This window comes from Lepus europaeus, chromosome 17 (assembly GCF_033115175.1).
Source record: "Lepus europaeus isolate LE1 chromosome 17, mLepTim1.pri, whole genome shotgun sequence".
Lineage (NCBI taxonomy): Eukaryota > Metazoa > Chordata > Mammalia > Lagomorpha > Leporidae > Lepus > Lepus europaeus.
In genome coordinates this window covers 25,203,801-25,226,804 of record NC_084843.1, presented here as the reverse complement: position 1 = coordinate 25,226,804, position 23,004 = coordinate 25,203,801, and the positions used below count along the sequence as shown (strand labels likewise).

The following is a 23,004-nucleotide window of genomic DNA, read 5'->3' as shown; positions in this document are numbered from 1 at the left end:
GGACTTATTTACACTTCAGTTGCTGTCTTAGATTTGAACAGTTGCGGTATTTACAGATGATGAATGGTCAAGTGTACGGAATGTTTTGTCCCGCGGCTGTGACCGTGAGAAGGCACTGGGAAGGCAGTGTGATGTGCAGGAAGGAGTCTTGGATCTTAGGCTTGGCTTCCTGGATTCTAAACCCTTGGGCAACGGGTGGCCTGGTAGATGGGGACGGATCCACTTCCTCCAGACCAGTACTGCCTTTAACTGACATGTTTAACAAAACAGCTAATAAAAGAGCCTTTGGGGAGCGAAGGGGACTGTTGCTTTTAAAAAGAAGTTTGGAAACTCTTATGAATAAGGAATTTTTAAAGTCTTTTTTTTTTTTTTTTAATGTCCTTAAGCAACTGAACAGGCTGCTTTCTCACAGATGAAAAATTCCCGGCAAGGGCAGGGAGCTGGGAAATTAGCAATTCTTTGAATTCAAGGATAATTGGCAACACATTTGGATCAGTCCCCCTCCTACCCTGCATCTGGGTGATGGGCAGATTGCTAAGGAAGCATAGACTAGTACAGAGGAGGCACAGTTCTGGGTCAGTTAGGGCCAGTGGACTGGTACTCGGTGCCATGCCTTGCACTGCGGCTACCTGGCCTGCACCATCTCACTTAATCCTCGCAGCAACCTTTCCAGGGAAATGGAACTGGTGCTACTTTGCACATCCGAGTGTCCTCTCCAGGCAGGCTCTGTACTCTAGGTATCAAGACGACAGAAATCAAAGAACTTCAGGGGCTCCAAGCCTAGAGGAGGAGATGGACTGATAAAGCCACTTAAACCCCATGAGGGAAGATCTCTCTGCAGCTTTGCAGACCCTGCTTGAGAAGCCATGTTGGAGAGGCTGGGTTTGAGTCCTTGCTCTGTTTCTGAGCCTAGGCTCCTTTTCAGTTTGCACCCTAGGAGGCAAGCAAGTAATGGCTTGAGTATGTGGGTCCCTGCCACCAGTGTGGGAGACCTGGAGTAAGTTTCTGGCTCCTGGTTACAGCCTGGCCCAACCCTGGCTGTTCCAGGCATTTGGGGATAAACCAGCAGATGGAAGATCTCTCTGTGTTTCTGTCTCTGAAATATTTATAACTAAGTGAAATATAAACCTCGGTGTGTTGAGTGCCAGGCTGGAGACATGCACAACAGGGGCTCGTGGAGGTTGGGGGTGGATGATGCCTGTACTGCCTCTCTGAGGATGAGTTAGAGGCCAGGGTGGACCAGAATTGGACACTACGTGCTTCGTCCAGTGTGCTGAGAAGTTTACATTCTCTGCCAAAGTTGATGGGGTGTGACCAAAGCCAGCAGGTAGGAGAGTGGTTTGCACCCAGCCTTATCACCTGTTCAGCCCAGTAACAGTGCGGCGCGGGAAGAGGCCGGCAGAGGGATGGGAGGGACACCAAGAATCACCCAAAGGAGGGCTGCAGAGGGCATTTGGTTGGGGGAGATTGTCAGGAACTAAGATGAACTGGGGGCTGGTGGAGAGGTAGGAGTGCTGGGAGGTGGTGGGTGCTGGGTCTGTGGCCCATAACTGTGATACTTTGCACTGAGCAGGAGTTCAGGGGCTGATCCCTGCTGTTGACTTTGAGGTGCTGATGGGTCATCACGTGGAGCCAGAGCCTAGGAGAGGAATACATGGCTTACAATAGACCTAGAGAATGGCCAAGAGCTCTACCCACAGGGATCAGGGATACAATCAGTGGTGCAATTATAAATGTTAAGCAACCAACTCTCTCTGAAAAAGGAAAAGTTGTGATTAGTAGCATTTGCTGATTTCATGGGTCGCAGTACTCCCACCAAAGCCAACTTTGAAGCCAGCAGTGTGGTCCACCGAAGCTCCAAGCTGGGAAGAGAGGCAGGCGGTTGGCCAGCTGGAGTACAGTATGGAGCTTCAGTACAGAGCTCCGGGGACAGGTGCCGCTTCCCAGCCCAGGTGGAGGAGGCTTTCCCCCAGGCTAGTTCAGGACCTCTGAGTGTTCAGCATTGTCACAACGGTGTGAGCCTGGTTATTGTCTCCCAGAATGTTAGCAGTGATTCTGACTGCAAATGTAGGCAGTGTCAGAGTCTGCAACCCATGACCAGTGGACTGAATTATTTGATTTATTTCTCTCTTTTTTTGGATTTATTTTTCTTAATATGAATATACTGACTCGAGGAGATTCTATCAAAATTAAAACTTGGCAGAATAATTCTAATAGCAATGACCGCCTGACATATGCAACTCTTTTGCATGGTTTTGTATAATAAGAATTTTGTGTGAACTAAGACTGCATTAAGTACACATGGTCTCTCTGAGTGATATGTCAAGATTTCAGTGTGGTATCTGCCATGGTTAATGCCACTCAAAAAGATTAGTTTACCTTTTGGAGCCTTAAACTTTAACTGTCTCCCTTATTTTTTTTTTTTTTAAATAAATGCCCTATTTGACTTTGAAATTTCTTTTCTCTAGAATTTCCAGTTTCATCAAAACTGCAGATTTATTGTGCTTATGGTGTAACCACCTTGCTCTCTACTATTTCTGAGATATTTTAGTGCTGCTTTTATGATCAGACCAGCAGCCTGCCCGCTTGCTTTCCTGCACAGTGGCATGAGTTTTAAAACCATTGGGTTGCCCTAGTCTAACCACGTCTTAAATCTGCCTTCAAACATTGTTATGCGTTGCTGAATCATTACTCTAAACTGCACACAGACGTTACCTTTGTTCTTTTTTTAATGCTGCAATTGACTTTTCTGTTCTAAAATAGCGCTTGTGCCAGGTGTGTTTTCTCTTGGTGGATCTGAATGTGGCAGGATCTTTCCATGGATTTTTTTGTTGTTGTTGTTCTTTATTTATTTATTTTTTTTGCCAGTGCCTTCATCCAAAATGTTTTCATGGTGGAACTGGTCAGATGAAGGCTCTGTGCAGTGAACAATGAGATTTGGTTTGATTTCTTGCGTGCTTTTTGATTTTCGCTCTGATTCAGTGTTCCTGTGCTTGTGAATTGGTTTTGTGTTCTGGCGATGCTGGTCCCGTCCCAGTCATCACTGAGTGCATAAAGGAGAGCGAGGAGAGATGACATAAAGAATCCTGAGGCAGCACTGAGAGATGAGGCCTGCCCAGAGACTGAAGCCTTCACTCTTGGTGGCCACAGGCTGCTCTGTGCTTTTGCTTCATGAGTTCATTGACCTGCTTTACTCTGCGTTTCCCTGCGCAAATCCCACCTTGCTGGATGTGATTGCACGCCTTCTGTGTAGCAGTTGGCTTGAGGCTGAATTTGCATCACTCAGGAGCATCTATAGTTAAATGCACTCTTGGTTCTACATTTCACTTCTAGGCAACTTTTTTCAATTTGTGTTATTTGTTTACTTGAAAGGGATGGAGGGAGACAGAGAGAGTTCCCATCTCTTGGTTCACTTTCCAAATGCCTACAAGGGCCAGAGCAGGCTGCCCCTGGGTGAAGCCAGGAGCCAGGAACTCAGTCCAGGTCTCCTACATGAGTGGCAGGATCCAACTACTTGAGCCATCACCACTGCCTCCCAGGGTGCAATTAGCAGGAGGCTGGAATTGGGAGCAGAGCCATGAGTTGAATCCACTCTGCTATGTGGTGCAGGTGCCCTGACCCAGCATCTCTTCCACTAAATGCCTTCCTTGTAGTCTTTTTTTTAGTTTGTTTTTTAAAGATTTATTTATTTATTTGAAAGGCAGAATAACAGAGAGGCAGAGGCAGAGGCACAGAGAGAGAGAAAGGTCTTCCATCTGCTGGTTTACTCCCCAAATGGCCACCATGGCTGGAGCTGGGCCGATCCCAAGCCAGGAGCCAGGAGCTTCTTCCAGGTTTCCCACGTAGGTGCAGGGGCCCAAGCACCTGGGCCATCTTCCACTGCCCTCCCAGGCCACAGCAGGGAGCTGGATTGGAACTGGAGCAGCCAGAACTCAAACGGGAGCCCATATGGGATGCTGGCTTAACCTGTAATGCCACAGCGCTGAACCCTACCTTGTAGTCTTAATTTTTAATTTGTCCTTTCTTCTTTGCATAAAATGTCATGGTAGCCCAATTAGATTGTATTGTAAAAGTTTTTTCTGTTGTTCTTCTTTAATTTTTATTAATTTCAGTGATGGAATTACTCACAGATTGTTCATTTCTCCTATGAGTTCACCAAGATAGGTACCTGGATAATTCTTCACTGAAAACAATTTTCTATAGCCTTCTATTTACAGCAAGCTATTTACAAGCCAAACTTACTTGCTTTCAATTGTGTCAACATGTCTCCAATCTAAAGTCATTGCCACAACCTATGTGAAATAACAGCTTTCTTGAGATATATTCCATAGAACTATAAAGCTCGCCTCTTTCCAGTGTACAGCGCAGTGAACTTTAGTAACTCACAGCTTTGCAGCCATCACCACTGGTGAATTTCTGAACATTTGTATCAGAAAGCCATTTTCCATTTATTCCCAACCCTCTACTTTCTGACTGCGTGCATTTCCTTAGTGTGCACATTTCGTATGAATGGAATCATACGTGTGTAGGCTTTCGTGAGCTCCTTTCACTTCCCATGTTCCCAAGGTCCACCCTTTATTTCTTCCCATGGTTGATAATGATGTCCCATTGAATAGATGCACCGCGTTTTGTTTATCCGTCCATCAGTGGATGGGCATTTTTGTTGCTGCTGCTTCCTGACTATGGTGAATAATGCTGGTGGGAACATGTGTATGAGTTGTTGTCTGGACGTATGTGGTTGTTTTCCAGGACTTGCAAGCCAGTTAACATGTGTACTGACATGCCATTTCCGGTGTGACTGTCCTTCTTCCACACTAGGGAACTGAGTAGCCCAAACTCGGGAGGGCTGCTGCAGATTTCCATTGCCATTGCTTGTTGGTCATTTCAGGTTGTTCAACTCCAGTGGCTGCTTTCTAGATAAACTGATGTGTGTTGTATTTCTTTCACTAATCTTTCACTATCTTCACTCCCACCACGTGAAAAACAGAATAATCATCAGTGGTACCATTTCAAATTGATTTTACCCTTCTCCAATTATAAGGTAATACTTGCTCATTAGAGATAATTTGGAAAATGCAGACAAATATAGAAACTAAGAAAAAATTTTGTAATTCCACTATCTAGAAAGAACCATTATTTTGGGACTTTGTGATTTTTCTATCCTTTTCTGTGACACACATTTTTTTATTTTTATGTAGTTGAAAAGGTGCTGTTTATAGAGAAGAGGTTATCAGAAGATGTATGGATTTTCCTCATATTTTTATAAAATCTACAAATATATACGTATAGATGGATGTTAATTAGAGCAGCATTATTTGTGATGATGAGAAATTAGAAACCTAACAATCCATCAGGTGGGGAATGGTTAATAAATTGCCTTCATCCTGTGGAATTCTGTGGTGCATTAACAATGAATATGGCAGATGGGTATGTAAACTGACATGAAAAAATTGCCTAGAAATATTTGAGTGAACTACCAGTAATACAGACGGTGTGATCCCATTTTAGTAGAGGAAAAGGGAACCATGTGTGCATACACATACGTGGAAAGGAATGCCCAGGAAAATGTCTGGAGAGACGCACCCGGGGCTCCTGGTAGTGGCCCATGCTGAGCAGGAGAGTGGCCAGGCTTGGGGGTGGGGAAGAACAGTGGAGAAGGGCAGTGACAGCGGAGGGAGGGTCTCTGCCTTTTTTGCTCTTTTCTGTATTTGGGCTAATAATAATGCATTTCTCTATTACATGTGTGATTTTTAAAAATAGAAAAAACATCACTTTTAATGCAGAAAATGCCATGTGCAGAGTGGGTGTGGTCTGTTGCCAGTGGTGCTGCAGAGAATTTTGCATCCCCTGAGTATTCTCTGTCTCAGGTGTTCTCTGTGTAGAGCATGTTCCAGGGCTGGACTCTGGGGAGTGGAACAACTGGACTGAGGGCAGGCAGACAGCAGAGGCTGTGCTGTGTGCTACTAGGCCACTTCCCCGAAGACTTGCACTGCTTTCCCCCGCCAGCAGTGCATGACTGTTGATGTGGATTTGTTCTGAGAGGAGGAGCATGGTGGGGGCAAGAGGCGCGGAATCACCACACAGACCCCGGGGAATCTGGTGAAAGTGGGCCAGAGGCGAACAGCCTGCAGACTCATTTATTTCAGTTGGTACAGCAGCTTAAATAGCCAAGGCAGCCAATCCAGTGAAGGGGCAGTCTATGCCCTAACCAATCACAGCCTGTTGCTAGGCAGGCTCTGTTGCCAGGTGGGTTTGAAGCCATTCCTGAGTAACTGACACTTGCTTGCCAGCGGCCATCTTGGCATGGCCTTCTCATTCCACCACAGTTGACAATGTCTTCTGCGCCACCTCTTTGTGAGATTGTGTGTAAAGATATTTGTCTGGGAGAGAGAACAGCCCTTCTGGTGGTTAGCTTAATGTGTCTGTCCTCCTTTTGGTCCTGTGAAAATTGCTCAATTTACCTGTTGCCTATCAAAGTCTTGTTGATTTTCTTTATCAATTTGTTACAGTTCTTTTTAAAGAGGTCCTCTTATCCAAGGGTCTTCCAAAAGTTCATGAAAAATGCATATTATGAAAAAATGCATGATTTCAACTTGTTTTCCACCAAAATAAACTTAGCTCTTAGTTCCACCATTTTTTTGAACTTTTTGACATACCCTTGTATAAAGGATGTGCCTTTCTATTTTTTAAATTATTTTTCATTATTTATTTTTGTTTTATTTGAAAGGGAGAGAGAAAGAGAAAGGGAGGATGCCTCCATCCACTGATCTACTTCCCAAATGGCTGCAACAGTCAAGGCTGGGCCAGGCTAAAGCTGGAGCCCAGTCTCTCATGTGGATGACAGGGACCTGCAGTACTTGAGCCATCACCTGCTGCCTCCGTGGGTATACAAGTGCACGAAGCTGAATCTGGAAGCAGAGGAGCCAGGACTGCAACCAGGCACTTCAGTACGGGATAATTGCTGTGCCCACCCCAGATAGTTGACTTCTTAAAAGCATAATTTTGTTTCCTTTGATCTTCAATTTTAATTTAGCTCCTTTTTTGGGGGGAAGAACACGTAGAAGTATACCATTTTAAAATCCTGTGCCATGAGCCTTTCCTACTGTGATCTCCTCCACTGATTTTATGCTTACAAAGTCCTCTCCCTGTTCATGAACTTGCTAAATTCATTATAGAATGAAAGAAGCCCATTAGAAGGATTCCAGCTTAGAATTTCCTGGGTGGACCTTCATCCCCAAACGCTGAAAAATTGTGTTCTGAATCTGCATGAGAGAAGCTAGCTCCCAACTCCCAGGCAGCAGAGGGGCGTGTTCAGCTACAGATCCTGCTTCTAGGCTTCTTCCTGGAGGTGCCTGGGACACAGCCTGGGGTTGTCCTGGCTTTCAGGGAGTCAGTTCTTCATGCCATTAGCTTAGCTGCAGCTGTATCAGTGTAGCAGGGACCTGAAATCTGAAATCTGGAGAACCTGTACTTTTATGAACTCAAAGGATTGCCTTGCTGCTGCTCTGGGTAAGAGCTTGCATTGTATTACTGTTGTACTGGCCGGTGGCTTTGTGTGCCATTTGGGGGATGGAGATGAAGGGTGCGCCTGCTTTTTTTTTTTTAAAGATTTATTTATTAATTTATTTGAATGGCAGTTACAGGGAAGCAGAGGCAGAGAGAGAGAGAGAGAGAGAGAGAGGTCTTCCATCCACTGGTTTACTCCCCAATTGGCTGCAATGGCTGGAGCTGTGCCGATCCGAAGCCAGGAGCCAGGAGCTTTTTCCGGGTCTCCCATGTGGGGGAAAAGGACCAAGGACTTGGGTCATCTTCCACTGCTTTCCCAGGCTATAGCAGAGAGCTGGATCGGAAGTGCAGCAGCCAAGACTCGAACTGGCGGCCATATGGGATACCGGCACTGCAGGTGGCAGCTTAACCCGCTATGCCACAGTGCCAGCCCCGCGCCTGCGTCTTCTGAACTATTTCCATCAAGAGAAAAACAAGTTTTCTTCCTCCTCTGGTAGGAAGGGCAGCAGCATCCTCTGGGGACTGCCACACTGGTGCTGGGGGTTCCTGGCAAGGTGTAACTGAGGGTGTTGAACGTAGGTGGCCATTTCACAGTCTGAAGCTCAATTATTGAGACCTTAACCTGGGCATTTTTGGCTGCCCAGTTTCAAGGAGTCTAGGATTTGCTTCTCTTTAGGATCTTGCGTCTATCACAAAGACCTTACACCTTTCTTTTTTCCTTTTGTTCTGAAGTGCTGGGCCAGCCACGGCCCCTTTGCCTTGCCACTGCAGGCCACCAGGGGGAGCCCTGCGTGCAGGGCATACTGCAAAAGACTACCTTTCTCTCTCCGTGTGAGCCTGAGAGGCCTTGGGTAGAAACCAGGCACCCTGGTCCACCTTGCAGTCCCACCCCCTAGTGTGCGTTACTCACACCCCAGCCCTCCTTGAGGCTGTTCCATAGTCTTATTTTTCAGTGAACTAAGGAAACTAATTCTAAGATAGATTTTTCTAACATTCCAGAACATCAAACACCCTTACATCTCAGGTATAATATCCAGGATTCTAAAGGGAAAGGCATTTTCCATGTCTGGAAGCTACCGTGCCTACCATTGAGGGCGCCCTGCTGTTGAGGGCCCTAAAGAGGCCTCTTTGACCCTGATTGGCAGCTGAAGATGTGTTTCCGCCCTCACCGGCGTTTGGCGTGGGGGTTAAAGTACCACTGGGGTTGCTTGCATCCCCTATCAGAGTGCCTGGGTTCAAGTCCTGGCACTGCTTCCAGTTCCAGCTGCCGGCTGGGGCACATCTTGGGAGGCAGCAGGTGATGGCTCATGTCGTTGTCACTTACACTGGAGCCCTGGATTGAGTTCCCTACTCCTGGCTTCCTTCTTGGAATTTTGGGAGTGAACCCACAGATGGGAGCTCTCTCTGTTTCTTTTTTTTTTTTTTTTTTTTTTGACAGGCAGAGTGGACAGTGACAGAGAGACAGAGAGAAAGGTCTTCCTTTGCCGTTGGTTCACCCTCCAATGGCCGCCGCGGTAGCGCGCTGCGGCCGGCGCACCGCGCTGATCCGATGGCAGGAGCCAGGTGCTTCTCCTGGTCTCCCATGGGGTGCAGGGCCCAAGGACTTGGGCCATCCTCCACTGCACTCCCTGGCCACAGCAGAGAGCTGGCCTGGAAGAGGGGCAACCGGGACAGGATCGGTGCCCCGACCGGGACTAGAACCCGGTGTGCCGGCGCCGCAAGGAGGAGGATTAGCCTAGTGAGCCGCGGCGCCGGCTCTCTCTGTTTCTTAAATAAATAAAAAATCAAACGGCAGGGATGGTAACATGACCATTGCTGATGGATTGAGTTCAGACACCAGCTTCTCATTCTATTTCGGATAAGACACTTAGGGAAGACAAGACATTGGAAGGGAAGACTATCTGTGTATTTTACCCTGGCTCTAGCCTAACATTTGTTTCCAAGGAAAGCTGGCTGTCAGTCCAAGGGACTCGGTTTAAACTGAGAACAGAACAGAACTCTTAAGTTGCCAGAGGTCTGCTCCCCCATGGAGCAGGAGAGAATTTGGCAGGCTCGTTCAAGGTGACAGGGCTGTGCGTGTTGGGATTTCTTCTCACAAGGCAGCTCTGAGCGGGGCCTGTCCTCGGTACAGAGAAGGCTGCACGGCTCACTGGCTCACTGCTTCCAAGCTTTCTGCTGGTACTTGAATTTGCAGAATCGGCAAAGAATTCCCAGGAGATGTGAGGAAAGTGCTGTGATTAGAGTTCTCGTAAACACATATTTGAAGTTGAATGACGTGAAGGTTGATGCTAGTCTGGGAAGGAGGACAATGGTGTTTTTGTCTTAGTTCTGGCACGCTAGACCCTGCGAGTCCCCTCCTCGTGGCTGCGTTCCTCCTGGTGGAACGCGAGGGTCCCCTGTGCTTTCATATGGGAGACAAGAACAACTCCCTGGAGTGTTTTCCTCTTCACATGGCCTGCCAGGAAACTCAAGAGTCAAATGCAAAGCTTGATTTAAGGAACTGCGGTACCCACGGCCTGATGCCTTAAAGCCATGTTCCTTCTTGGTTTTGACTTTCTGTTCTAGCTTTTGTTTTCCCAGCATTTTATTATTTTTCCTAAGTAATATGTTATTGCACACATCTTTTACCCTGCACCTCCAATCCTTTGTGTGACGAGGATAGCACAGGGCAATGATGGAATGAGGAGATCACACTCAATTTGCTCAGGGACCCTTCAGTCCTGCTGTTTCAGGACCCCTGGAAGAAAAGTAATTTTACATGTGTGGGAGGTGCGGGTTTGCACAGGAGGGAGCCCTAAAGACTTCCACACCCCTAAGGAGGCCTAGCCGGGGTGTTCTCCGGTGTCACAGGGAGGCGTCTGGGAAGGAGTTCGCACTTTGTGCAAGTTGGTGCAAAGATATCAGGGATTTTTGAGACTTGCCCTGTGTGAAGTTGTTGGAGAAATTCCTGTCTGGGGTGGGGCTCAAGAATCTGTGGCTGCTTCAGGAACCCCAAGTTGTTTTGATGTGGGTGTCCCTGAGTCACCTCTGGCTCTGAGGACGTGTGAGGGTCCGTGTGCCTGTGTGTTGGGGCATGAGGGGTTGGTGGAGGCTGGTGGAGCCTCTTGTCCTGTGCCCATCTTGATTTTTTTTTATAATTGTGCTGAGTACCTCGATAAAGCTTGCATTACTTTATGGGTGTTTATATAAAGACTGATAGCATCTATCAGTCTGTCTATCACCTATCTATCTAAAGGCACACTGCTACATTGAGTAGATGGAAAGCTTTAGAAATCTGTCCAAAGCCCACACCCATTATTAAGTAAGCGTGATTAACCCACTTTACCCGGGGACCCTGCATGGGTTCCGGGAATGTCTGTATCTGGTTTGTTGTGACAAGGGCTTTCCTGAGGACGCCTCTGCTGTGTAGAGCAGCTTCTCAGATGTCCCGGAGTCGACTGGTTTGGGTTTGGGTTTGGTCCTGATTTGTGTCATGAGGCCTAGGAACTGGCTGCAGGTGCACATTGCAAAGTCCGTGATAATGGTTTGGGTCTTTATGATCTATTCCTGAACAAAAAGAATGTCTAGAGCCTCCTGGAATATTTAAAATCTGGGTGATTTGTTCCTTTCCCCTTCTGAACCCAACCTTTTTTTTATACAATCCTGAGCACAGCCTCTGTCTTCGGTCGCCATTGTCCAGATTCTGCTGTTTTAGAACAAAATGATGCCGCAGACTTTCCGAGCCACGATGAAGGGACTCCTCTCTGCCACACTGGGTACTAGGAAGACTTAGACTTGGGGGCAACAGGGCTTGCTCCCCCTGAGAAAGAGGGTGTGGAGAGGCTCACTGATCCTTGGTTGGGATGGATTTGCTGTCTGAGGGTATGGCCTTCAGAGTCTCTGTTGTCAGCTGCCATGAGGGCTCACATTTGCTGAGTTGGGCCAGAGTGGTTCTGGGCATAATTATACTACTCCTTGCCATGGCCTCTGAAGAGGGTACAGGCATCATCACCCCATTGCAATGAGAAAACTGAGGCGAGGAGGAGGAGGTAGAAGTTACCCTGGGTGCACAGGTAAAGCCCAGCATAGGAGCAGGTGTGCTGGCTCCAGAGCTCACCTTCTGACCTGTAAGTCGGACCACCTCCCAGCCACAGGAGCGAGCTGGTGCAGAGTGGGAAGGATCAGTCTGAGCGTGTACCCCTCGTACCCCACAAGAATAACAAAAGGTTCACTCAGTGAACCTCTGACCCATGGGTTCCAGACAACGTAGGTTACTTCCACGGCTCTCCTGGGCCCAGCAACCAAGACCTATTGCCCCAGGGAAGTACTTAGCTGGTTACGGATTATATAGGTCAAAGTGGGTTCATAGTTTACTTGACTTAACTGGGTGGTAGGCACTGTACTTTTGTCTTTGGGAAAACTTTGTCCAACAGTAACCTCTGCTAAGCACCTTTGTCTTTTCAAGTTTTCAGGTACTTCTTGGGAGTTGTCTTTCTTTTTAGTTCATCTGTCTACATTGATTCGTCCCACTTAAGAAAGAGAAATTTTATTTTAATGTAAAAGATTGATAATGTCAGGTGCGATCAATGTGAAGTTCAAAGAGCTCAAATCAATAAAAAAAAGTGGGGTAGAAAGACATGTTGGGATTTGAGGGGGTTCATGGCTAACTCTGCTCTTTGCTGTTTTAGTTTTGAACCGATTGAGAAATAAGGTCAAAGGCTGAGATATACAGAGCCTACCCCATCCTCTGTTATAGATAGGAGGATCCTGGAGAATGTAGGTCACAGCTGCACAAGCAGGGTTCCCAGTGCTGCCCTTCAGCAACAGGCCGGGCTCCCCAGCTGCCTTGGCCCAGGGCAGAGCCCCCCCTCCCCAGGGGCTGAACTTAACCACCCGCCCGGGGCGGGGGAGGGGGGGAACAGGGACACTTACAAGAGCCTGTTCCAAGCTAAGCAGGGGCTGGGACTGCCTCGATTTAGGTTCATCTTCCCAGCTCTCCAATCAGATGAACCGCACCGTGGCTCTCGTTGAAGGCAGGTGTGGGAGGTGACTGAGTGTGGCCCTAAAAGAGGCAGCCCCTACCTTAGAGAAAGGGAAGAGATGTGCTGCTAACAAATGGAGGAGAACGGAAGCCTCGGGGCTCGGTCTTTGGGGATTGTTTGGTATTTGTGCTGAGTGTCTCCTTGTGCAGCAGAAGTGTGAGCTAACTTGCACTTGCTCCGTTTGCATTTTTAGATTCTTGACTACCAGAACACCACCTTCTTCGGGGGCGACTGTATATCCATGATCGACTACCTGCTCTGGCCCTGGTTTGAGCGGCTGGATGTGTATGGGATAGCAGAGTAAGACATTGGACCCTGCTGCCGTGAATTCCTGGGGCCACGCTGAGGACCAGCGGTTGCTCTGACCCGGCTGGGAGCGTGTTGCAGGATGTGTGTGACAGGCTCTCAGGTTTCCAAGCCACGGGGCTGCATCTCCTTGGGCTCCTCTACCACCAAGTGTGGATCCCCGCTTTGCCTGTGTCGCTACAGACGAAAGCCAGTGTCCGTCAACTTCTCACAGAGCATCAGAGCCTGCCGTCCTCTTCCCCGGCCAGACACAGGCAGAGGGGCTCGGGCACAGCGTCTGACCCTTGTCTGCTGCCACATCCAGGGGGCATGTGTGCCTGAATCCCCTCTCAGTTCCCTGAGCAATCTTCCCCGATGCAAGAATGCCGCTGTTTGAAAAGTAATGCGTGCTTGGTGTGGGAATGTGCAGACAAGGTGGTCACCGCACCCCACGGAGGTGTAGGGGTGTTTGCGGCAGGAGCAAGAGCTGCGGAGGGTCCTGGGCGGAACCCACACTCTGTTCTCTTGGAGCCCAGGCGGGAGCTGGACGAGTGTCAGTGCCTCTCCAATCCTGGCCAGTCCCACGGTGGGTATGGGACCCTGCGGACTCAGGTCTGCATCCAGCCTGCTCCGAGGGAAGAGGAACTGCACTGTGTCTGGTGACTGCAATCAGCACTTCACACATAGACGCGTCTCCTCTGCAGGCAGAACACTGGGGCAGAGCTTAGTACACTTATTCCTCACATCCTAGATTTCTCCCCCGTTGTACTACTCCTCTCAAGCAGGTTGCTTTCTACCCTTGGCAGGGCTGGGGGACCATTTTTTTTGATATTTGTGACCTCATTTGTGGGTCATATACAACTATCAGTGCTATAGATTTATTGAAGTTTGAGTCCTATCTGTGGTTGCCTTGGCAGGGCTGCACCATATGATATCATAAGCCTTACATGGCCCGCGGATGGGACGGTCCCCACCCGTGCTAGACCTAAACTTCCTGATCCATCTCTGAAATGGCCCAGTAAGCTCCATTATTTCAAGGTTTCACGATCGTTTTAATCATTTGAAAAATACTTTGGAAATCATTTTTTATCTCTTTCAAACCCCCGCCCCCCCAAAGTAAAATCTGAGACTTCCCCGAGCATGTTTGCTGTGCAAGGTTGGGCCACAGTGATACTCAGCTTTCCCCAGAGCCGTCTGTCCATGAGTACTTCTCTGTGGGTTAGAAGCCACTCTAGAGCTCACAACACAGCTGTGCCCAGATGCGGTCTTCCTCTAGTAAATGACCATGCTCACCTGATAAGATAAGCCAGGCTCACTATCACTGTCTTCCCCCAATAAACCCATCCTCCCTGTCTTGTAGGTCCATGTAGTGATGTGTGTCCCGTCTCCCCATGCCTTCCCCATGGTGTGCTGACGCTTCTTTCCTGCCTTGCAGCTGTGTGAACCACACCCCGACACTGCGGCTCTGGATTGCAGCCATGAAGCAGGACCCCACCGTCTGTGCCCTTCTCATAGACAAGAACATTTTCCTGGGCTTCTTGAACCTGTATTTCCAGAACAACCCTAATGCCTTTGACTTTGGGCTAGTCTGCTGAGCTTCACCATGTTCCCTTAGCCATCCACTCCAGGGATCGTCTCTGATTCCACTCCAGGGATTGTCTTCAGGGGTCAGTCCATCTCTGTTCCTTCTCTTCGTGGTTCCCAATAAAAATGGAAACAGGAAAAGCATTAATTCTGATCATCGCTTGTCTGACTCCACTAGCCTATAGCTTCTAATCCATCTCCTAAAGTGCCCGGTGCTGGTGTGGGAGTGCAGTTCGGGGACCTCTGTGTCCCCGGGGTGCCTTGGCCTTGGCCCAGCTTGTCCTCCAGGTGATCAATGCTGGTGCTGATGTTGAGGTTCAGACCCTACGTGTGTTTGTCGCCAGCAGATTGGCACCCTCCAGAAACCTCCCTGGCAAGAGGAAAGCATGAAAGGAGGGATAAACAAGAAGGAAACTCCAAAGACCCTCACCTGTTGGCAGTGAACACGGCCGTCCACGTGGGTGGGCGGATGTGCGTGCATGTCATTCACATTCAGCTTTTGGCCATGGGCCTGTGAGGCACTGTGGGTCTTGTGACCGGAAAGAATTCCAAAGCAGGAAATGAAACGCCCGTTCATCACCCTGGGCTCACTACGTCAGAATTTCACGGGGGCCATCAGGGCTCAGGATGTCTCACAAAATGTTCTACAGCCAGCATCCTGCCTGCAAATAAATAACAGGCACACCCCAAAGCCAGCCACAGGCAAAGGTCGCACTGTTGGATCTGTGTCACACACCCTTTGAATTGGTCCCAGCAAAGGCCTCTGGTGGCCTGTTGGGTACCGGGTCCAGGCCATGTGGGGGATAAAATTGACAAAGACCTGGGCTCTGCCCCACTGCAGCCACACATCTCTCCATCACCTTGGTGGGGGTGTTAGCCCAGGCCTCTTACTGCTTACTTGCAGTGAGAATGCCTGGGCCCCTCTGCTGGCTTGGCCAGGCAGCACCGCAGCATGAAAGCAATGATAGGAGAGCTCGGCCAGGTGTGTGAGCAGGTGCCTGAGGCTGGGAGCGCCTGCAGCCTTCCTTAGAGGAGGGGACTGGGCTCGCCCAGTGCTGTTTACCTCCCTGTGTCGGGCTCAGCCTGTGATCACTTCCGCTTTGCTCTCACGGAATCCTCCCCCAGCCGACTGAGAGGCCGACAGCAGCAGCCGCAAGCCCTTGGCTTCACTTGTTTGTGCCCGTGGAGGAACTAGCTGCAGTCCCTGCCTCGGACTTGGCCCAAAGCAGCCCTCTGCGTCTCAGCCTGGCCCTGCCATCTGCTGGCTCTGTGCGTATTTGGACCCATGTAAACAGTTTCCGGGTGTTACTCCGTGCCAACTGGACAGAAGCAAGCCTGCTTGGTGAGCTGCCTGGGCTGCCAGAAGAGACGGCGTGTGGTGGGCAGTCTGTGGTGCCGTCTGCTCTGGATGCTGCACCCTGTTGCCATGGCACCTGAGCTAACACAGAGTGATGGCTGTGAATCACTGTTTCCCCAGGGTGTGTGCGAGGGAAGGGGAGAAGCTTGCCCTGTGGCCACAGGGGAGTGCTCAGCCTTGGCAGGCATAAATCCCGCATGGAATCGCTCCTGCTGCATCTGAGAACGGCATGACACAGGTGCTGCCTTCTGGGGCTCCATGGACTAATTCTGAAAGCTTGAAGGACAGTCCTAGAAAACCATGAAGAGACGACATATGGGGGAAATTTGCAGGCTGGCAGCCCACAGCCCAGTTGGGTGTCCGGCCACCTTTTGGCCAGGCATGCTCTGTGATTTCCAAGGGTCCTGGTCCCTTGTACTGCCTTGACATCTCCTTCTTCATGTCACCTGCCTGACCCCCCCCCCTGCTGTCAGTTTCTGGGAGCAACTCGAAGGCTTCAGCCTGCAGAAGAGTGAAGCAGACAATTTACACTCAGTGAAGGGCTCTTAAAGGTGCTTCCTCTATAGGAGGAGGGGGCAGAAATACCCCATCATGTCCCAAAGTACAGTAACGTAAGAAGGTAGGAAACCCATTAGTTGACATCTCAGACCTAACCGTTTCTAATACGAGGTGTGTGTTTTATCAAAAGCACTTTGGACTTCCGGATTTAATATGAGAGCCCTGTCTCTTGTAGATGGGAGAAACAGAACGGGGTTGACACCACAGCACTTGTCACAGGTGGTGTCAGCATCAGAGACCATGACAGAGGGGGTCATGTGGAGGCTCCTCCCTTGGAGCCAGAGGCAGCCTGGACTGAGTCTAGTTCCATGCATGACGGGGGTGGGTGAGGGGGTGTGGCCAGGGCAGCTGGCAGTGGTGGGGATGGTGACTGCATGTTAACTGGAATTCCTTCCAAGTCTAAAAGTCACTGATCTCCGACAAGGGAAGTGGCTGTGAGTGTTAAAGTGGATCTGATCTCAACTCTTTCAGACACAAGCTAAAGCATTCCCTTCAGCAGATGCCCACCCGGTGCCCCCACTTTGCTCCTTGGAGCTTGGGTGATGGTGGTGGTGGTGGGGTGGGGCTGGGTGACCTCTGTCTCATCTGCAGGTCTCCCCTGGTCCATGTTTCCTATGTCAGAGCTGAAGGCCTTCTTGATGGAGGGGAGACTGGGCCGCTGTGTGTTGAGAACCAAGCTGACTCCCTGAGGTTTTAAATCAGCCTGGCTTGTTGTCTGAAGCCTTCACAAAGATCCAAGGATGCCCAGAGGGGTCCTCACTGATTAGCCTCTGGCTCCTTCCTGCCCCTCACTGAGCCCTGTGCTCACCCAGGGCCCCCCTGGTCCCTTCATCTTCATCCATGAGAGCCTGGGAGGCCAGACATGTACGTGGTCTTTTGAACATTTCCTCTCATCTAGCTTGTTGGAGCTCTTGAGCCTTACTCCATGGGCTCATCTTCCTCAGAGCAGGCGCCCAGATTTCTTCAACCAGCTCTTGTCTTAAAGAGTTCAGATGGAAGTCCTTTTTTTATGCAAAGAGAGAGGGTGTACCATCATGGTTAAGAAAGGCTATGTTGGGGTGGGCACTGTGGTGTAGCTGGTTAAATCCCCCTTCTGCAGCACTGGCATCCCATATGGGAGCTGGTTTGAGTCCCAGCTGTGGCCTGGGAAAGCAGTAGAAGATGGCCCAGGTCCTTGGGTCCCTGTACCCACTGTGGGAGACCTGGAAGAAACTCCTGGCTCCTGGCTTCAGATCAGCACAGCTCTGGCCATTGTGGCCATCTGTGGAGTGAACCAGCAGATTGAAGACCTCTCTTTCTCTCTGCCTCTGCCTCTCTGTAACTCTGCCTTTCAAATAAATAATCTTTTTTTTTTTTTTTTTTTAAATAGTGGTGCATGGTCAGACACACTGGGTTCAAACCCTGGCTCTGCCATTCATTAAGTTCCTTGGGAAATTTGCTTAACTTCTGTGAGCCTCAGTTTTTTTTTTTTTTCTTTAAGATTTATTTTATTTATTTGAAAGACAGAGTTACAGAGAGAGGTAGAGACAGAGAGGTCTTCCATGCATTGGTTCACTCCCCAGATGGCTGCAACTGCCGGAGCTGAGTCGATCCAAAGTCAGGAGCCCGGAGCTTCTTTTGGGTCTCCCACATAGGTGCAGGGGCCCAAGCACTTGGGCCATCTTCTGCTGCTTTCCCAGGTCATAGCAGAGAGCTGGATTGGAAGAGGAGCAGCCAGGACTAGAACCAGCACCCATGTGGGATACCAGCACTTCAGGCCAGGGCTTTAAACTGCTGAGCCATGGCGCTGGCCCTGAGCCTCAGTTTTCCTATCTGTAAAATGGGGTTACTACCTATCTATCGCATGGAGTTACTGAGGAATAATGAGATCCATGTCAGGGCTTAGTACCTGTTGGGTAATTCTCAGAGGATGGCAGGCAACGTACTATCAGAAGGAGGCTTCTGTTAGTGATCAGTTTGGACTCCACATTCCTCCTCTCATCACTTTGTGGAAGTAAACGTGTCCTGCGTGGTGTATGGCTCCATTCATGATTTGGACTTGTTTGTTGGTTGTTTCATGAAGCCTAATCTCAGTGACCCGTGAGCCACTGGAAGCTGGGATTGTATCCCTCTGCCTCTGCTCTTGTGTCTCAAGACCTGCTTTAAGAACATGCATTCTTAATTCTTGCAGTGCTGTTGCTGGTAGAATAATACCCTCCCTCATGTTGTAGCGGTGTACTGAGAACCTTGCTGCTTTGCCTTATGTTAGAGAAGTTATTCAGTGACACTTGTTAAAGTGCAGTAAGGAAGACTTTCTTCAGGACCCCAATGGCAGGTATAGAGACCACTGCAACAAGGCTTCGAAGTGGGAGACAGGGCTCTACTCTGAATGCAGCGTGGGAAAGTGGAAATGTATAGCCAAAGGGCCGGGGGGGGGGGCAGTCAGCAGCAGGGGGAAGGTAGCTATGGGCAGATGTTAAGAGGGGCCAGGGCGATTAATCGCCAGGGGGTGGTAGAGATGAGGAGCCCCATGAGACATTGAGTATGGTCAGATGCTAGGATGGCAGAGCGGTTCTTTGCTAAAATTGGATTTTCCAAGTTAAAGTGTGCAGATGGGCCTAGGAGAAGTTCAGGGCCTGATTGCAGTTTGATCAAGCAGAAAATATTTGTCCCCTCCTGGAATAGGTTGTCTCCTTCAGAGAGTGGGGGTAGGGAGGATCGGAAATGCCACCGGCTCACCCAGTTACAAGGCAGTGTGGATGTTTCGTGGAACGCAAGTGCGCTGCAGGATGGATGACCACACACCTTCCTCCTCTGCTCCACCTGGACTAGAATCCTATCCCACTTGGCTTTGTTTTCCTAGGACCTGGCACAGAGCCTGGCATAGAACACGTGCTTTGTGAATGAGCAAATGCAGGAACACGCCATTGGATGGATGCATGGCGACTGGATGAAGGAACGGCTGCCCTGGGCCCCTTCCAGGTTGTTCATTACGAGGTGGGTGTCACAGCTGACCCATCTACCCCGCCCCCACCCCCACCCCTTTGCTGTCTAGAATAGGGATTCGCATCTCTGGAGCAACAGGGACGTCCTGCCAGGTACCTGGCTCTGCTTCCTCCCTTGCCAACTGTGGGTTTCAGATCTGGCTGTCCTGCCAGGAGACTGGGAGAGGGGAGGGGTCACAATAGAATTGGCAAGATACCCCTCCCAATTCCCTCCAACCTGGGGTGATGCCCCAGACCCTCCGGCCAGGTCCACAGGCATTTTCTGAGCATCTGGCTTGAGACTGGCCTTGGGGGAGGCACGGAGGAAGCAGTTCCTGCAGGTCCCACGCTGTGTGTGGAGGGAGCCCCGAGGGACAGACTCATGTGCACCATGGGCTGGCCTGGACACCACAGGGGAGCAGGAGGTAGGAATCAGCCTGCAAGGAACTCTCGGGGAACAAGGGCAGTGACTGGCGCTGCTGTTGCTGTTCAGCCCGTTACCCATAGGCCCTAAGCTTAGGGCTTCCCACGAGCCTTTCTCTTACTCTTCTCCATGCCTCTCTGGGGCGGGCAGTATGAGTAGTTGAGGAGACTGAGGCAAAGCTCAGGCTCACCGAGAACTGGGACATGCCAAGCTAGGCCACGGCACGGCTGGATTTGAACATAGCCCAACTTCTCACTGGCCTTGGCACTTGCCTCATCCTGGTGGAAGTCAGGGTACCTGGTGGGCGGGACCTCACACGGGCCTCCCTACCCAGTGAGCACGTGGCATCCGGGCAGGGGGCCTCCTCTCCCTCCAGCTCATCAGACATGGAGCTGAGTATGCGTGCCACCTGCCTCTTGTGTTGTTCTGAAGTGTGGAGCTTGTGTGGCTTATCTGCCGTAAGATTCTGCAAGGAAGAAAGAAATCTGAGGGCGCTTCTTAGGAATGGTGCGTGGCACAGCTCCACTGACTTCCTGGCTCGAATCTGGCTGTACCTGGGGCATCTGCTGTAGTGTCCCGTGCAGAAGTAAACAGAGTTAGATGGGCTGACTCATTGTCCTTGGCTGGGAAACCCTGAGGCTGGCCTGCAGCTTCCGGACCCTTGATGGTCTGACTCAGTACTAGCTGTGCCCACTGGAAAAGACCCAAGGCCACCGCCAGTCCTGGGGGAAGGAAGTCTAACCACTGTCCCAGGAGACCGTTGGTCTGATATAGCTCAGTCCACCCTGGAAGAGCAGGTGAGCAATATGGGAGTCCTCTCAGGCCAGCTGGGAAGGCAGCCAGGGGTGGCTGGTGAGATGCAACAGGAAGTGGTCTTTACTTTCTGTTTTACCTAAAATTATCTGAAGAGAAACCTAAAATGCCACTGACCAGTGGGTTTTAAAGCTGTAGACGGGATCCAACTCCTAGCCCTTTTCCCACTCCTGGTCTGCAATCCTCACTTTGCACCTCCAGAAACCTACCTTTCCTCATCAAAATCACACACCTCTTCAAACACCTTGAGGGCTTTATGGTTCCATGTGGCTGGGACAGAATGCGTTGTTGACAGTGTGATTTCCTGGTTTTGCTATTTCACCTGTTACAGCAAGGCCCTCCTCACGCAGGAGGAAGTAATCGGCTCTGCGTGGAGGACAGCATTTTTGTGTGGGTCTGATTTTCCTGCAGGGTGCGCACCACGTTGCTGGGTGTAAGGGAGCTGACACTTGGAGCTCAGACTCCCAGCTGACCTGGCTGTTCTCACACACCCCCTGCAAGCCTCAGAGCCGGTGCCTTTCACTGTCACTTACCTTCCTCTGTCACTCTGGCTTCGTTGGCAGCCACTGGGTCAGAAGCATCCCTTAGAGCCCTTGTCTTACACTTGTGTTTCCCCCAGGTGGAACACCTGCCACGGCTCAGTCCGCATTTAGAAGCCTTCTCACCCTTGAGTCACGATGACCGATGCTTTCTTTTCACAGTCAGATGCTGGCAAGTACTGGGCACAGTGGTTACCAGGGGAGGCAGGATCCCTCCACAATGGGCTCTGCGCACAGAGATGTTCACTGCGGTGTTGTTTACAACAGTGGTGTATAAGAAGATGGAGACAACTTAAATGTTCCTCAGTAGGGGAGGTTGGAGAAATTAGGGCACATGCCACACAGTGAGACAAGCAGCAGCTGTTGTAAGAACGACCTACAGCCAAATGTTTAAAAAAAAAAAAAAAAGTGTCCAAGGAAAATTAGGAGGCATGATGACATTTATGCAAAAGGGAAGCCAAGGTAGGCTCACTCGCATGATACGTGCACAGAGGCATCTGGGAAGGGTGGGCCACACACTGAGGAGTGGCTCTCTGTGGGGAGTGGACCGAGATGTCAGAGGTGGGAGCTTTTAGCTGTTATTTTTTCTGTCAGTGGTTGAATTTTTAACATTATGATTGCATTGCTTTTATTTATTAAAGAAAAAAAAAAAAAAAGAATGGTCATTTAGCCTAGCGGTTTGGAAGCTGGCATCCTCTATCCCAGGACCTGGGCTCAGTGCCTAGTTCTGGCTCCTGATTCCAGCTTTCTGCTCGTGTCCACCTTGGAAGACAGAAGTGATGGCTCAAGTACTTGCGTCCCTGCCACCCACTTGGGAGACCTGGATTGCATTCTCAGCTCCTGGCTTAAGCCTGGTCCACCTCTGACCAGTGCAGCTATTTGGGGAGTGACCCAGCAGATGGGGCTTGCTCTCTCTGCCTCTCAACAAAATAACAAAACAAACCCAGTTAAAAACATCAGCTGTCTTTGGATGGCAATGACAAGGGTTAACTCTAAAAGACAGCCCTCCCAAGTGGCTGGAGCAGAACAAGGCGGAGGATGGTGAAGCGGATTGGGGCGGTGAGCAGCAGGCACACGGTTTTTCCCCTGTGAGGTTCTGGCTCACTCTGCTTTCAGACCACTGGCTAAAGCCAACAACCTTCCAGCTCTACCCATGAGGTGGCGTTGAGATTGAACTTGAGAATGCCCTCTCATCGCCCTGGAGTGGCTGGAGTTAGGGTTCCCTGGCCACTCACTGGCTGCCACCACCCCTGTTGTAGAAGCTGGCCGTGTACCCCACAGCACTCAAGATGGTGTGCATCAGAACTGATGACCCTACAGTTGCAGGGTGCCTCACGCTGTCACTCAGAACCTACCAATGGCTCACTCCTTCTTTACCTGTGTTCAAGGCTTTCTGTGGTTCAGCCCCACTCTCTTTTCAACCTCACTTGCCATGATTTCTCAGGATACACCAACATGCATAGCCTGGGTTGGAATCCTGGCTTTGCTGCTTAGCGCTGTGTGACCTCAGACAAATCACTTAGCCCACCTGTGCCTCAGTTTGCTGGAGGAAGACAGGGTGGATGATAATGGCACCTACCCCATAGCACTGGCATGGAATTAAGTGGTTTTTTTTGACAGGTAGAGTTACAGACAGAGAGAGACAGAGAGAAAGGTCTTCCTTCTGTTGGTTCACTCCCCAAATGGCCGCTGCAGCCAGTGCTGCGCCGATCCGAAGCCAGGAGCCAGGTGCTTCTTCCTGGTCTCCCATGTGGGTGTAGGGGCCCAAGCACCTGGGCCATTCTCCACTGCCCTCCTGGACCATAGCAGAGAGCTGGCCTGGAAGAGGAGCATCCGGGACTAGAACCTCGTGCCCATAAGGGATGCTGGCACTGCAGGCGGAGGATTAACCTAATGAGCCACGGCGCCGGCCCCAGAATTAAGTGTTAATATATGGAAATGTGGAGAAGGTGTC

General features: G+C 50.1%; 1 protein-coding gene across 1 annotated transcript in view; it reads left to right on the top strand.

Annotated features, from left to right (window-relative positions):
• LOC133775914 (glutathione S-transferase omega-2) overlaps positions 1-14,527 on the top strand; it is a 28,039-nt gene extending 13,512 nt beyond the window's left edge. Inside the window, exons 6-7 of the mRNA XM_062214473.1 lie at positions 12,721-12,827; positions 14,248-14,527. Of these exons, the coding sequence (XP_062070457.1) occupies positions 12,721-12,827; positions 14,248-14,407 (267 nt within the window). The 3' untranslated portion in view covers positions 14,408-14,527. The remainder of the gene's footprint in view (positions 1-12,720; positions 12,828-14,247) is intronic.
• Positions 14,528-23,004: the final 8,477 nt, after the last annotated feature.